The sequence below is a fragment of the Melanaphis sacchari genome, unplaced genomic scaffold (assembly GCF_002803265.2).
Source record: "Melanaphis sacchari strain LSU unplaced genomic scaffold, SCAv2.0 Contig48_pilon_pilon, whole genome shotgun sequence".
Classification (NCBI taxonomy): Eukaryota; Metazoa; Arthropoda; class Insecta; order Hemiptera; family Aphididae; genus Melanaphis; species Melanaphis sacchari.
The window spans coordinates 3,340,146-3,356,238 of NW_020271327.1; the positions used below are offsets into that span (position 1 = coordinate 3,340,146).

Sequence of the window (16,093 nt, forward strand, 5' to 3'; positions counted from 1 at the left end):
AAAATTTAATAAAATTATATATTTATATATTATGTACTTATAATTTATCATATTCTAGTCGACCACAATGTATTATGCATTATATTTATAAAGACCTTTGGTCGTTTAAATAAAAATGCCATAGGCAGTTTAAAAAATATATATATAATATATATATATTATTTACTCAAAATAAACATTAAATTATAAAAATAAAATAAATTTACTTTATTCTTGTGTAATATTATGTGTAAACAATCCATACTACGATGAAAAAATACAAAATAACTGTGATATATTACTATCTTAAAAAGACGCTACACCCGCATATGTTATCTCTATCTTACATACATATAGGTACAACATAGCAAATTTTCGTTCGACAGAATCCATTTTATGTTGTTAGCTTTAATATTAGAGTAAATTTACCATTATCAAACTTAAAGGTAAGAATTTCATCCAGGCCATCACATAATCTTTTATTAATATTATTATTTTAAAGTGAAATATGAGCATTTTAAAGTTTTAATATTTTACATAGCTATTACTCAGTTAAAAATTTAAATATCAATAAAAGCGTATCTGATGACCTAGATAAAATTCTTAATTTTAAGTTTGATAATAGGTAAATTTATTCTAATATTAAAACTAACAACATAAAATGGATTTTGCTGAACGAAAATTTGCTATGTTATATGTATATAAGACGGAGATAACACATGCGGGTGTCCTTTTAATATTAAAAATAATAAATATAACACTCGTATTTTGTTAAACTTTATCATTATTATACAACACAAAAAACAATAATAATTGATGAAATTTTTATTGTATCGATGGGATTGCATGTATAATAATTTAATTATTTATTAATATCATGATTTCACAATTTCATGAATAAATCATAATGAAGAGTATAATTATTATTATATGAAAATCTCAAGTTTGAAAAATTTGTAAATCTGTGAAAAGTGGTATTTTTAATTTTATAATATAGTTATATGTTTAACTTAAATTAAAAGATTTGAAACCCATATTTTGATATTTATTATGGTTTTAAAGCTCGTAAATTTAGTTTTTTTGAAAAGAATATTAAAAAAATATACCCGAGTTGAACCAATACTTGTGACGAGCTGATTTAAAACAAAATATTATAACTGTTTGTAGAATTAGAAACTAAGGTAATTTTATTTTTTATTAAATAAAGGCTTTAACCTAGGTTCTTCACTAAAGTAATTGTATAAATAATTTACGGATTCAGAGATTTTATTTTTAAATCTATAAAATAATAATTATTTAGTAAAAATATCTACTTGACACATGTTTAAAAAAAATATTAATAAAAATATTAATCTTCATTAATTAAATTAAACTATAAATATAAATTATAGATAAAAAACATTAAAATTTACTTTTGATTCATACATCATTTTATCTATTTTTTTTAATGAACCTATTTTAATAATATAAATTTGCATAACTGAATATAATATTTACGCAATACTATAATAAACTAAATTTAACCATCTATATTTTACTATAATATATTTTCAGGTATTATATCTATTATACATTTACACATAAAAGAACTGTTATTTTCGACGTATAAAAATTATTTTTGCTTTAGGGGTGTATAATCGGTCGTGTCTTTTAGCATGACCACCAAATTTTGTGTGTCTCACCCAAGGGATTTACCCCACATAACTCGACAATTCAAATAAGTATGCAATTCGATACGGTCCTGTCCAGGAGTTTGGGCGTTTTGTGGAGGGTAGTATAACTGATGTGAGGTGTGTACCCATGGGACGATTATGTACCTTTTTAAACATTTTTTTTTTTTAGTTCATGATCATCTATTCATAGCTTTGAATACTGAGATTTGTACCAATTGTATTGAACATAATACAAGTATTTTGTAATTGTATTTCAGAATATTCTTAACGTCATAAGTTACAGTACCTATTAAAAACTTCAATATATGATCATTCTTTTTTATAATTTTATATTCTGCTGAGTGCTAGGTAAAGTGAGTTCACAACGGACTACTCAAATGTAATTCCAAATTAGAAAACTTATCTACTGATTTATTATCAATTGTTGTACGTATTTATCTCCCATATAAAGGAATTCAATTTAATGAAATTGTTTAAGAATCTAATCTAATCAAAACTAAATGCATTTAATTTAATTAAACAAATTTCTTTATAGCATGATATTTTTTTTCCGTGAGACTTCTTAATATGGAGGTTTCACTGTACACATTTTGGAGAATATAAAGACATTTTTATCATACATAGGTATAGTTACTTTAACCAAGTACTATAGCTCTCAAGTCCATTAGCTTATCTATAAACACATAGTATGTGTCTTAAATTACGTCAAAGTTGACTCAACGGCAGCTGCGCCAAAAGTAAATATTTACTAAAATCAAAAACAGACAAAGGGGAAATATTACGTCAGAGTTTAATTATTTTTGTTGCACATCTCATGTTTAATTTTATTTTAGTTATTTACCAGCATAATATATGTATAAACATTGTATTTGTATTGTGTAATGAATATATTATCCATAAAACAAACATTCTGAAGAGGAATAGAACGATAATAATCGAATTAATAGTAGTCGATTAACATGGGGATATTTTTTAAACAGATTAATTGTAAATGATTATTGATTTCACTGTTATGTTTTGCGATAAATAATATGTGAATTACTCAATTAAAGTTACAGCGATCTGTTTTTCAACAATAAAAATAAAATCAATCGTAATTTTCAGCGTCCGCAATACGTATAATAACAGAGATTATATTGTGCAATCCTGTAGCAAGAATAGGACGTCCAACGTATATTTCATGACTTATTTTTTTCGTGAAGACCTCTGACGAGTAGGAGGACGTGAGAATAAAGGAACCGTCAATAACGTGTCATATATAATATAAACTGTATATTATAGATATAAAAATATATCATATAATAATTTCGATATACCTTTTTATATACCTACATGTATATAGATGGCGAGGCCATTAGAAGAGTAAAAACCGCGATTACAATTGATAGTATAATAATATAAAATATAATATGTGTCTCTTGGCACACGTTATTATACTATACCAGGTGACTTGACAGCGCTCGTTCTGGTATAATAACATACGAACAGTATACACATATATAGGCACGCCCGTTATAATAATATCCAACGTGCGTGTACGAAGATATCTGTATTTTTAAACGTCTATTAGGCCACGGACGACCTGACATCCGAGACGCGTCTCACGATAGCGCTCGCAAGCCCTCCCACCGCGGGAGGTCCTGAGAGAGTCTTGTTTTTACGCAAACATACACACACACACGCACACACACACATGCACACACACACTTGCCGGTCTCTTCCTCTTACACATCATAATATTATACAAGAAAAAGAGAAGAAAAAGGTCACCTTTCTGGCTCTCTGTGACGATACTCGCAAAACTCTTTAATACGTACGTTCTGTTATTTTGACATGCCGTCCCCGAGGCTTAAACGATATTATATTATCCGTATACATTACGAGTGGGTGTGATCGACATTCTTTTGGTTCACGTTTTATTGAATTATATCAGATGCGTCTCTATACATATTGTATATAAATATTTTTTAATAATGCAATAGTATAATATCGATATCGCTGAAACCAAAAATAAATGTTTGATTTTTCGTTGTAATTTTAACTTTCTTTCTAGTTTAATAATTAAAAAATGATTTAACGAGTATTAATATACTGCTCGTATGTTTAATTAAATAATCAGATGGCTCGATGAATCGATTCTGTATGACTAATTTATTGTTATTACAATACTACTAATGTGGTCTGCAACTATTATTGCTTTTACTACTTCCTTCCACGAAACTGAAAAAAATAAAATTTAAACATCTTACTAATTGTTCTGTTTCCTATGTATCATATTCTTTTGCTACTTATTTGCTATTTTATTTTACAAATAATTGATAGAAAATTTTTTAACATGTGTGATTTAAAACATTTTGATTGCTATAAACGTTTTTAATCTTAGTTTCTAAGCAGTAAAATGAAAGTATTAATTTCTATAATAGAAAAAATATGGTAGCAACAAACTTCTAAGAAAGTTTCTAATAGCGAGTTTGATTTAATTTATACTTTGAAGATTTAAAAATAGAAATTTTTCAGTTACTTATTAAATAATTGGGATAAACAAGAAACATTGATAGATTGTTTTACGCAAAATCAGTCTGGATTTTTTTTAATCGTATTAATATGCAATTTAAAAACATAATTTAAATTGCTGAGATTTTTATACACATATGTTATTCACGGCTATTTTTGATTTTTATTAGATTTATGTTTGATAATATTTCCGTTTGTAAATAAAAAAAAACTTAGTACAATACACGCTTTTTAATTTTATTACAGTGATTTAATAATCTAACCTGCAAAATTATAAACTATCAAAAATGCAAAGTCATAGGTATCCTTCAGAAAATTATTTTGTAAATACATAAAGGATGATAACCTTAATTATTTCATTTTAGTATTAAGACGTATTCCTAATTATTTTAAAAAGTACTAGGATTGTTTTACTTTTGACTCCTAAAAGCATTCCACTCGACTAAATATTTTACTAGAAATTAATTAAAGACGAGATTTAACTTTAAAGAAATTTTACTGCTTTAAACGCTAAGAATGTTACTCATTTTCATCTTTATTAAAAAAACCTATGTGAATGCCTTTGTACTCACGAATGATGTGTAAATATCTTAGCTGCAGTACGACTTTGTTTAGGGAATATAATTTCATGGTTTGAGTGGGAATTTGTATAATAAGGTAACAATTATCATACAGGATCGCGTTCTCTTTAAAATGTATACTCAATTTTTTTTTATTTTTTATATATTTTTTTTTTATTATTATATATATATTATAATTATTTGTTATATATTATTAATTATGATATATTATATATCGTTAGCCTATTTAGCAAACGGCGTAACTCCAAAAAATTCAAATTTCATTTTTTCATGTCATTAGATGGAAAAAAAAAATGCGCATCGATTGGTATCATAATCATAATATTTAAGTGTGTTTTCTTCCATGAAACCGGTGTTAATTGATACGCATTAGACGTAACTCCGATAAACAAATAATATAATTTCTATAGAAACCGGCGTATCTCAATATATATAATATTACATATGTTGGGTAGCCTGCGCGAATACCGTGCGCAATAGCCTCACACACACACACACACTCAAGCAATCACATCTACATGACTTACGCCTGACGCTCAATTCCCCAAGACGGTCGTACTACAAATCGATAGCATAGATGTTTACACATCAATAAAACAATTAATATTACAATTTTGTAATGCTGGTTAAAATTTTTAAATTTGAGAGTAACTATTTTTCTAGTGGTTCTGTTTATCGTGGTTATTGGTTAATTATTTTGTATTCCATACGAAATTCTATATGTATGCACTTTTGTTTAATGTATTAACAAACTTACAGCTAAAATATTGTTACTTTTCAAATCAAACACTGCATGTTACGAAAAACAGTAACTAATATTAATAACTATGTGCCTATGTGAGTATAAAGACTATCAATGATATGTTATATTTTTACTGTCAATCAAGGATTTTCAATTAAAAAACCGAATCATTAAAAGGCCAGCTAATACAATGAATATTCACTATTAAACTGCAGCATATACAAATTTGAAATTGTTTTCATTTTAATCATTTACATTATATCATTAAAACGGCCAACGCTTGCAGATTGGATACACTGTTGCTTACGTAGATAATAAAAAAAGATATTTATTTTCCTTACATCATAGAATAACGATCCTCATTCTATAAATAAATTTTCATCGGTATTATAACATTTAATATATACATAACATGTACAATAATATTTATTTTAAGCCAGTGATGAAATCCGCGATTCGCGAAAGCAAAAAAATATATCCTCAATATATAATATAGACGCGTATATAATAATATGATAATAATAATTTGATTTAATTTTATTAGACACAAGTATTCCCAAATAAAGACCATCAAAAACAACCGCATTGCTGAGTTTTGGAATATTTTTTTCGGAGGCATAAAAATCATCGGACTCTACTCCCACATGTACACGCCCGATCACCAGCATCTGTGATTATTATTATTATACACCAGGTTGGGGTGAAGTGGTTTGTTCGCCGTCCGTAGTTTGATGGTAAAATTGTAGCGATGGGGTAAAGGGGCTATAACGCGTGTGTGAGTCGTGCAAGGGAGAAGTATACACCATGGATAGTGCATGTGCGCGAGCGGAGATGGTCCGTGGGCGTTATGTGACGATACAGGGTAAGAGGAAAAGCATATAATATGGATAGATGTTGAGGGGGAGTGTTTTGTGTATAGGACGTGGAGTTATGGTCATCGATCAAGAGCGCTGTCAACCTGAAACACCCAGCACAGAACCTGCAGGGTATCCCTTCGGCGTTCATATATACGCGTATACACACACTCGGGATATTATTCCGTTTTCCTCTCGCGGATATATAACCGCAACCCGGGAGCCAACCAATTAAAACAAAAATTAAATAATTGTTTCGGGTCATTGCTGAAGGAGATTGATGGTGTGTTTGGAATAAACACTTCTTCGCCCGATGTGTATGAGCCATACACGAACTGAGAGGACGCGCACGCGGTTGTTGTCCGAATAGACATTTTCTAGACAAGACATTTTGACGCTCCACATATAAAACTATATACCTACCTGCGTAAGTTTGGCCATGTAGAACTCAACGAGAAGTACATATATATAAATATGTTTTACATAGATGTGTATGTATGTCTAAGTGTACATACATATGGTGCGCTCAAACAAATTATATAAATATTATCGAAGTATACATTATTATTATTTAATTTACTTTACATACCTTATATTTTTATGTATGATAATTAATTAATAATAATATAGGTACATATTATATATTATATAATAATAATAATAACGAACGTTTCCGGTCAGAAAAAAATGTCTTGATATTTATATTTTAAACTCCAGCTTATACCTACATATTGCACAGTAATAATATAAATCACCGTGTATTTACACATATTTAGTTTTTACAACCTTATAAATTATATGAACGTGTGCTAATTATTAAACATTAATCTTCCAATATTTAGCTCTATGAAATGTACCTAATAAATAATTATTATGCGCTATAATGTATAATATTTCAACAAAATAAATTGTTGAAGTTACTTAATATTTATATCACGCAATCACATAATTATTAATATTTTATATAAAACTAAAATACATTAAAAATTCCTGCTTAAATACGTAAATTGCTTTCTTCTCTTGTGCTTTTTTACGGATAAGAGAAGCCATTTTTTGATTTTCTCAACATTTTTTATTCAAAATGTGTAACAGCATAAAAAACAATCGATGCGACCGAGAATTTAAAAATGAACGTATCTAAGATTTTAATTTTTTTTTTTTTTAATTTACATTTTAAGTTTATACGTTAAGAGTAAAAACAAAATATTAAAATGCAACATATACAGGTAACTTATTTAAAATTGTACTTATATTGTGTTTAATTTACTAAAAATTATGCATTTTTATTAAAATATATTCCATATTATTCATAATCATTAATTATGATACAATACAATAATTATCAAACCGGTATATAAACAAATATACATATGAAACAACTATCGATTATGTAAGTAGCAAGCTATCAACAATAATCAATACGATTGTAATGAATAAAAAATGTTATCAGCCATTTGTGTCTGTTAGTAGGTAACTAATGTGCTGTGTTCATATGTAAGCAGTTATGGTACATTCAGTTTGTCTGAATATAAACTCTGGCTGACGTGCCAATAATGCATTTTAATAACAAATATTTAAATGGTTATTTTATTTGATTCAAAATGGCAAACGATATTGCATTAAAAACATGGACCAAGAATGGAGAAACCACGTAAATATATACTGTAATATGTTTTTAAATATACAACACTACATAATTCATTTCGTTTTTTTTAGTAATCTGCTTCACCAAAGTAACGATGAGGATAAAAAACCACTGTATGCCTTTAGAAATCAATTTTTGGTTATCTTCTTTACATTTTTGCTGCTGATTATCACGTTCTTTATCTCAGTTTTCAGTTTCTGGATAGACGATGATCAATTTGTACAGGTAAAATAAAATACGATGATTACACAAAGCCAAGCCTGAGCAAGTTTATGATAATTTTTAACTAAGTTAAGTTAAATTGATAGAATACATTTTGAAAAGTTAAAAATTAATAGTTAATCTAATTTTTTCTTAACTCAATTAAGTTATAAGTTATATGGAAATTTTCAATTAACTTATTAACTTAAGTTAAGTTATTATTATTATTTTTTTTTTAATATATAAAATAGCCAGTAAAATAGTTTGAAATTATAAAATTAATAAACATTATTTAGCCCAAAAAATAGATTTACTATACATAAAATAACTAAATTTGGAAAATTAAAATATAGGTGGAAAGAATTAAGTAGTAGGTACTAAAAGATAAATAAAATAAAATATAATTTTTTAATTTATTAAAACAAATTTTATACATTTTTAAACAAGTAAATGATATCAAAATGGAATTTTTTTTTTTTTTTAATTTACTTAATTTGGGTATGATTAAAAGTAACTCGTTATTTATTAAGTTAATACCAATAAAAATCAGTTAAGTTAAAAATTAGATTATTGAAAATTAATTTTAAAAAAATTAAGTTAAAAAGTTAAAATTAACTTAACTTTTACTTTTTAACTCGTTTATGCCCCAGGCTTGCATAAAGCCATGTGTGTGCATTTGCATCAAGTTAACCTCCCACGGTAATGGGAAAAGGGCTTAGGGCATACAACTCTTTTTCGAAAACAGAAATATTACCAATGATTTAAGTAGTCTGTGTTATACAGAGAACAGACCATAAGTAAAATATCGAAATATTCAACCATATTTAATTTATTCTTATGTAAATACAAAACAATTTTAATTATTTGTATGTTTTGTATCTAAAAAACTATGAAATAAAATATTTTATTTATATAGAACATATATAAAAAATAGTCTATTATTAATGACAAGTTTTTAATACCTAAAATTATAAAATAAAAATCAAACAAAAAATGTATATGTGTACACACTTCATAAAATAATTAAAATATATCAAAATCAATATTCTTATATTTCAATTTGATAATTTTAGTTCAATTTATTGGCTTTAATATTCATCTAGAACCAGTATTGTTCTTAACCACTGTTAGGTACCTACATAAATTAATTTATTGTGTTACACGTATGATTATCAGAACTCAGAGATAATACATTGATGTAAACCGTTAAACGAACTCTATTCAATCGTCATTATAATTTATAACCTATAAATTTTTAAATTTATAGAGTGGGTCGAATATTCCTTATAAATAAATTTTTTTTTTTAATCTGATAAACTAATATTTAATGAGGTCAATATTTACATAGATATTATAACGAACAATGATTATATATTTAATAACTATAGGTATATCAGTAAATGCGGCCCACGTACCTTTTTTATCTGGCCCGCGCTACATTTTCAAATTACTTCATATAATTTTAGCACTTATCTGTATTTTATTTTATTTTATTACATTTTTCGATAATATTTGGATAAAAATTCTTATCTAGTTTTAAACCGAAACTAAATTATTAAATCGTTTAACAGATGAAACCTTGGGACATTTACTAAGAGTTTCAACTACAGAAATAGAAGTGGATTTTACTAAATTGTCTATTGAAAAATCTCATCCTCAATTATCACATTAAATAATAATTGTAAATATAAATAAATAAAGATAAAAAATAAATGTTAGTAAATTTAAAGGACTTTTTTCTTTCTTTCTCCTATGCACTGCAGCCCGCTAGATTTTAAAGTACTTAAAAGTAGCCCGCTAGTTACTTTGAGTTTCCCATCTCTGTTTTATTATATTATAATTTATAGATATTCATCAAATATGTGTCTATTGATGGAAAACGATTTTTAATGAAATGTACAAAACATAATTAATTAAATATAAATATGAAAGATAATTATTTTTTATAAGCTACTAATATTAGCGTAACAAAATTATTGCTATTATATATTCATGTGGTTCTTATTTCGGAAAACGCTTTTGAAATAGTAAGAAAAATTCAAAAATATATTTACAGCATAGTTCACATAATTTGTAAATAATAAGTAAATCATAGAACATGGCTTTAATAATAAATTAGATAAATCATTGTTTATTACAGTTATATTATCATTTTCTACGCATTTAAAATTGGTAACAAAATGCTAAATACTCGTTAAGTATTTATTACGGACAAAGATAATTCTATAAAAAAAAATATATTTGTTTAATAAAGGATTTAAAAAACTTTGACTAATTAATAGTTAAAAAATATACGAAAAAAAATTGCAAAGACTTATTTAATACTTTGATAAGTACGATTTGTATACAAACTATTCATAATAGATAATATTTATATTTTTTTTATAATTTATATTTATATTATGCTTTATAATAACGTACCTATATTGTTTTAAAATAGTCACAGTACGCTATCATTAAAAATAAAGATCATCTTGCAATAAAAAACAGAGAGTATTTCGACCAGTGTGCACCTATTTTCTCTTGTGATTATAGTGACAAATATAGAACTAGCAATGGGACATGTAACAATCCAAACAATCCAATTTGGGGTTCATCGAACACCCCATTCATCAGACTTGTCGATGCACATTACAGCGATGGTAATTAATAATTATTGTTTAAACAATTGTTCATATCTATGTACTATTTTATATATGACATAAGTACATAAAACATAACACATAGATCAGGGAAAGTATTGATGATTTTTATTGTTGAAGGTTTTAATATAATTGTTACTATGATCTTTTATTGATAAATATTTTAAATACTTTTCTAAAATAATCGTATATATCAAATAATAATACACCAGCACGCGTACATATATGTACGCGTATTATTAAAGACTTCAAGAGGCTGGAACATTGATTTAACCTCTGTATTATATTAGTCTACAGCTATGCCAAAACACATATCTTAAATATTACAAATTGAAAACTTTGAATTAAAGCTAAAACTTTCTTAAAACATAACGTACGTATAAAATAATAATCGATTTGTGAATAAGAAAATAATATTAACAGGCACTGATACAAATTAGTAATATTATCTTAGATGTCTAGATGTAATACTTGCAGAGTTGTGCTTTATTCAAATGAAATTTTATCTAGATGATTACTTAGATAACATTTTAGTCGAATAATTTTTTATTCGACTAAATTTCAAACATAGAAATTCGAATAATTTTCGTTTATTTTATTTTAGTAAACATTGGGTTGGTAATTAAAAACAGGCCCATATTATAAAAAATAGTTGGCATTGTATTTAAGTTACACGATTGTGAATTATTTTATTATCAGAAAAATGTAAAAATATTTTAAATAAACAAATATCTATCAATAGAAGAAAGTTACTTCCAATTATGTGCATTTGTTAATATTATTGTGTTGATCAGCAGTTGACCGTAATGTAGATTTTATATTTAATATATAGGTGTCATGTAACATACTTATAGTATTGTTACAGTATGATATATTATATACGACAATAGCTACATCTATATTTAATTATTATAAAAAAATATTTAAATATACCTTATTACGATTTTTAAATTAAATGTATTTTGAATCCGATTAATTAGCAATAAACTGCAATTACGAAAAAAAAATTACTTTAAGTAACTAATTATTTGTATAGCTATCATAAAAAAATGTGTATTATTAATTTATAAGTTTTACTAATATTATGCGTTAATATGTTTAAGAATATTATTCATCTTTGTCGTACGTGCATTATATTTAATATACATAGTAATATTTTTTAATTTTTTAAGGAATCTCTAAACTACGCATATCGTTTGATGGGAAATCATTGCCGAGTGCAAGAGAAATTCAAGTAAAACTATTTCTAAATAAACAAATTAGAATCCCTGATATAAATAATCAACTACTAATGCAATGGGGCCAATTCGTCGCTCACGATGTTTCTAACTTAGCAATTGATACAAACGAAGAAGGTAATAAAATGCAATTTTAATTGATATTTAATAATTCGAGTATGTGTAAGATCTACTTCTTATTAAAATTTGTAATTAAATTTCACATATGCGTATTTTATGTATAATTTAAATATTTTTTTTAGATTGTTGTGTATATCAAAATAATCTTTGGGTTTCAAAAGAATGTGAAGCTACCATCAAAATACCAATAGATGATCCTATTTATTCAAAGTACAACACAACGTGCATGAGATTTAATCGGGCAATGACATCAAACAACTATAGTTGTCCCATAGAACCATTGACGTTTGTAAGTTTTTATCATATTATTTATTCTAGAAAATTCGATGATTCATAATATTGTACTCAAAATTATAATACCTTGTAGTGTAGGTTATAAGGCCTAAACAATAAAATAAAATAGGTAACTATAATATACCTCACTGTTATAGTATTATGTCACCTAGTCTCAGTATTTCTTATTTGGTTTTTATAAATTTGATTGTTTGCCAAACCAAATAGTTGCTAAGACTTCCGTTGTAAATAAAATTATTTTACTGCTCTTTAAAAAAATAATATCTCTTAAACATTATATAGCCAAAGTATCAAATTAATTATCTTTATTATTTTATTTTATTATAACAAAAATCTTTACTGTGTATAGAATATCTATAATATTATACAGCACATTTTGATTAAATATTTGTAGCCAATAAGACGAGTGGTTTTCTTCATTGAGTTCCAATTTAAGTTTTTTAAATTCTACTTAACTACTTTTTTCATAGTTAACAAGTTAAAAATATGCCAATAAATTAGTATTTTGGGTACAATATAAGATTTAGAAGTATAGCGCATAGTATCATAATTCGTTAAAGTTACAATTTAATCATATTGATAACATTATATACTTCTAATTAATTTTTTGTTTACACAGTCAATTTCAATCTAATAAATCAATTTATTAGTAAACTTGAATTTATAGATAAACGATGCTTCTCACTTTATTGACGGATCTCAGATTTATGGTTCTAATGATTACATTGTATCGAAACTAAGATCGTTTACTGGTGGAATGTTAATTTCTGTTCTCGATAACAACCAGGAGTTTTGTCCACGTTCGTCCTTTAAGTCTTCTGATACCAACAAATATTTGTACATCTCCGGTAAAACTATCCACGCGTTGACACTGATTGCTGACCATGCACCATGTACTATAATATATTTATAGTTATACTCTGTTACAGGAGACTCACGAGCAAACTTGAACCTTGGGATAGCACTTTTTCACAATATGTTTTTGAGATTTCACAATTATGTAGCGTTTAAACTAAAAGCTGAGAATTCTTTGTGGTCTGATGAAAAGTTATACCAAGAATCACGCAGATTTATTGGTGCAATTATCCAACATATTACATACACACAGTTTTTGCCAATAATTTTAGGTAAGTTTATACTATAGCTATACTAATTTAAAGAATATACAAAAATATTTTACCCCTCAACATTGTTTGAATTTTTAAAATGTTATGCTTAATCGTTTAATGTCATAGCATAACCTATTATTTAGGCGAAAATTACACTAAGGACGAAGTGCTTAATGAAAACAACACATATGATTCCACTGTGAACCCATCAACTTCACAAGAATTTTCAACTGGTGCATTTCGTGTACTGCACAATATTGTACCAGCTCAACATAGGTGCAAACAAAATACACTTATTTTTATAAAAATATCAAGTGTAATTAAGATTTTCACAAAAAATTTTTATTTTTATTATTTTCAGATTTATTGATTTGAATTCCACAACTGTGCAAATAATCAATGTTACAGATTGGATGAACTGTCCGTATCTTTTACAACAAGGATCAAACTATGACCAGCTACTTCGAGGTTTAATAAGTACAGAAGGACGCCTGAGTCAACCTTCATACAATCCTTTAGTAATGTTTTCTTATTTAATAAATAATAATTAAAGAATACTATTTCAATATTAACTTATTTAGCTGCTAACTTAACTTCTATTTTTGAATAGATTTCGAACTTTATGTTTCATTCAAACAATTCGATTGGCGTGGATCTCCTATCATATGATATCCAAAGAGGGCGCGATACTGGTCTCCCGCCGTACAATAAAATGAGACAATTATGTGGATTACCTGTTGCTAAATCATTTGACGATTTGATTGACATTATACCAGCAGATGTTAGAGTGATGAGCTAATAAATATTTATTTTTTAAACACGAATTACTGTTATTACAATATTATGATATATTTTTAGTTGGAGAAATAGAAATTCTATCATTGCGAATCTTTAATATAGTTATAAGCATCTAATCATAGCATTTTGACACAGTTAATTGATAATTATCTTATATTTTGTTTCTTGTTCAATCACTTACTGTTTTTTTTTTTTTTTTTTGTTTCAGGACATTTATGATTTAGAGACACTTTACTCCTCCGTAGATGACATAGACTTCATTGTAGGGGCTTTGTTGGAGACACCAGAGAACGATGCTTTAGTTGGAAATACTTCACGATGTATTATTGGTGATTTTTTCTATAGATCGCGAGTTGGCGATCGATTTTTCTACGATAATAATGGACAATCCGGCCAATTTTCCAAAAGTTAATAATTTTTTTTATACTTAAATAACTGTGGCAGTTGTGGCATATTTCTATTTTTGTATACGTTTAGTAAATGTTTTCATTTAATTTGATGCTTAAATTTTTAGATCAACTTGAAATAATCAAATCAATTAATTTGGATCATATAATATGCATTACTTCGTCTGTTGATAATTTACAAAAAAATATTTTTACCAAAGTAGACAATGGGTGAGAATAATTATTTGTTATTAATAATAATAGATATAGTTATATATCCATATTATATAAGTTCTAAAACTACTCTATTATTAACGATTTATTATTGAATATAAAAGAGTTCAATATAACTTATCTTTTATACTATTAATGTATTAAAGTAATTTATTGTTTTTAATATCTTTTAGATGGTTTTCTTCAATGAAGTGGAATTGCAATGAAAAATATATGATAGATTTTAAACCGTGGAAAAAACAGTATGATTCATGATTAGTGTCATTAAAAGCAAACATAATTTCGTTTTGTAAATTGTGTCTGTTTTCTTATTCGAAACTCAATATAGTACAATATTTAAAATGTATTCATGATTTTTATAAACATTAAAATATATATTTTATTTAATAATCTTAAGTACCTAGGTATAATTTATTATCGTAGCTTTAGTTTATTTCCTTTGTTTTTTGTTCTTGCATTATTTATTTCTTCTATTTGATACATTAATACCAATTTAGATTCTAAGCATAATGAGTGTATTGATTTTACAATAAAATGTGTGTGAATGTGTGTTTATATACACGATAAGTAGTTGAAAAATGCTTCAATTTTCAACTTGTATAATGGTTTTGAATAAAAAATTTTATCTAGTTTATACTTATAAGAATCAAAATTAAAAATACACAATATTTTTCAAAATAAACGGAAAAACAAACAAAAAATTAAGAAACGTTTACACTACACCAGTTTTTGAAAAATTTAATTTATTTATTTTGTTATAATTCAAAAACAAATAATCGTAAAAACCTAACATTTTCACTAAATGTTTCTATTATAATTTTCTTTAATCAATATTTTATATATGATTTTTGAAGTTTTTGAAAATTGTATAGACATAGGGTTATTCTGAAAGTCGTTCATCAATTAATTAAATTTTTATAAACAATTACTATACTGATAATAATATTAAATCTATTATTTTAGAATTATTCTAGAATTTTAATTGTTACTAGATAAAAATAATAAAATAATTAACGGTAAAACTAATAATATTAAATTAATAAAAAAAATCAATAGTTTAATATTTTTCACCAAGTGTTTATA

At 25.8% G+C, this 16,093-nt stretch overlaps 1 protein-coding gene across 1 annotated transcript; it reads left to right on the top strand.

Moving 5' to 3' along the window:
- The first annotated feature begins 7,808 nt into the window (after positions 1–7,808).
- LOC112598439 (peroxidase-like) lies at positions 7,809–15,356 on the top strand. Its single transcript, XM_025344901.1, has 13 exons — positions 7,809–7,994; positions 8,060–8,213; positions 10,630–10,831; positions 12,004–12,186; positions 12,312–12,478; positions 13,151–13,331; positions 13,413–13,610; positions 13,736–13,868; positions 13,954–14,110; positions 14,203–14,373; positions 14,599–14,797; positions 14,905–15,007; positions 15,184–15,356. The coding sequence occupies exons 1-13, from the start codon at positions 7,945–7,947 to the stop codon at positions 15,263–15,265; spliced, it is 1,980 nt and encodes a 659-aa protein (XP_025200686.1). The 5' UTR covers positions 7,809–7,944; the 3' UTR covers positions 15,266–15,356.
- Positions 15,357–16,093: the final 737 nt, after the last annotated feature.

What these genes read in the sequence shown, in the direction of transcription:
- LOC112598439 (XM_025344901.1), top strand. Translation starts at nt 7,945, where the DNA reads ATGGCAAACGATATTGCATTAAAAACATGGACCAAGAATGGAGAAACC. An exon ending in GTTTTTGCCAATAATTTTAG is followed by an intron (nt 13,611 to 13,735) that starts GTAAGTTTATAC and finishes CCTATTATTTAG; the next exon opens with GCGAAAATTACACTAAGGAC. An exon ending in ATTGTACCAGCTCAACATAG is followed by an intron (nt 13,869 to 13,953) that starts GTGCAAACAAAA and finishes TATTATTTTCAG; the next exon opens with ATTTATTGATTTGAATTCCA.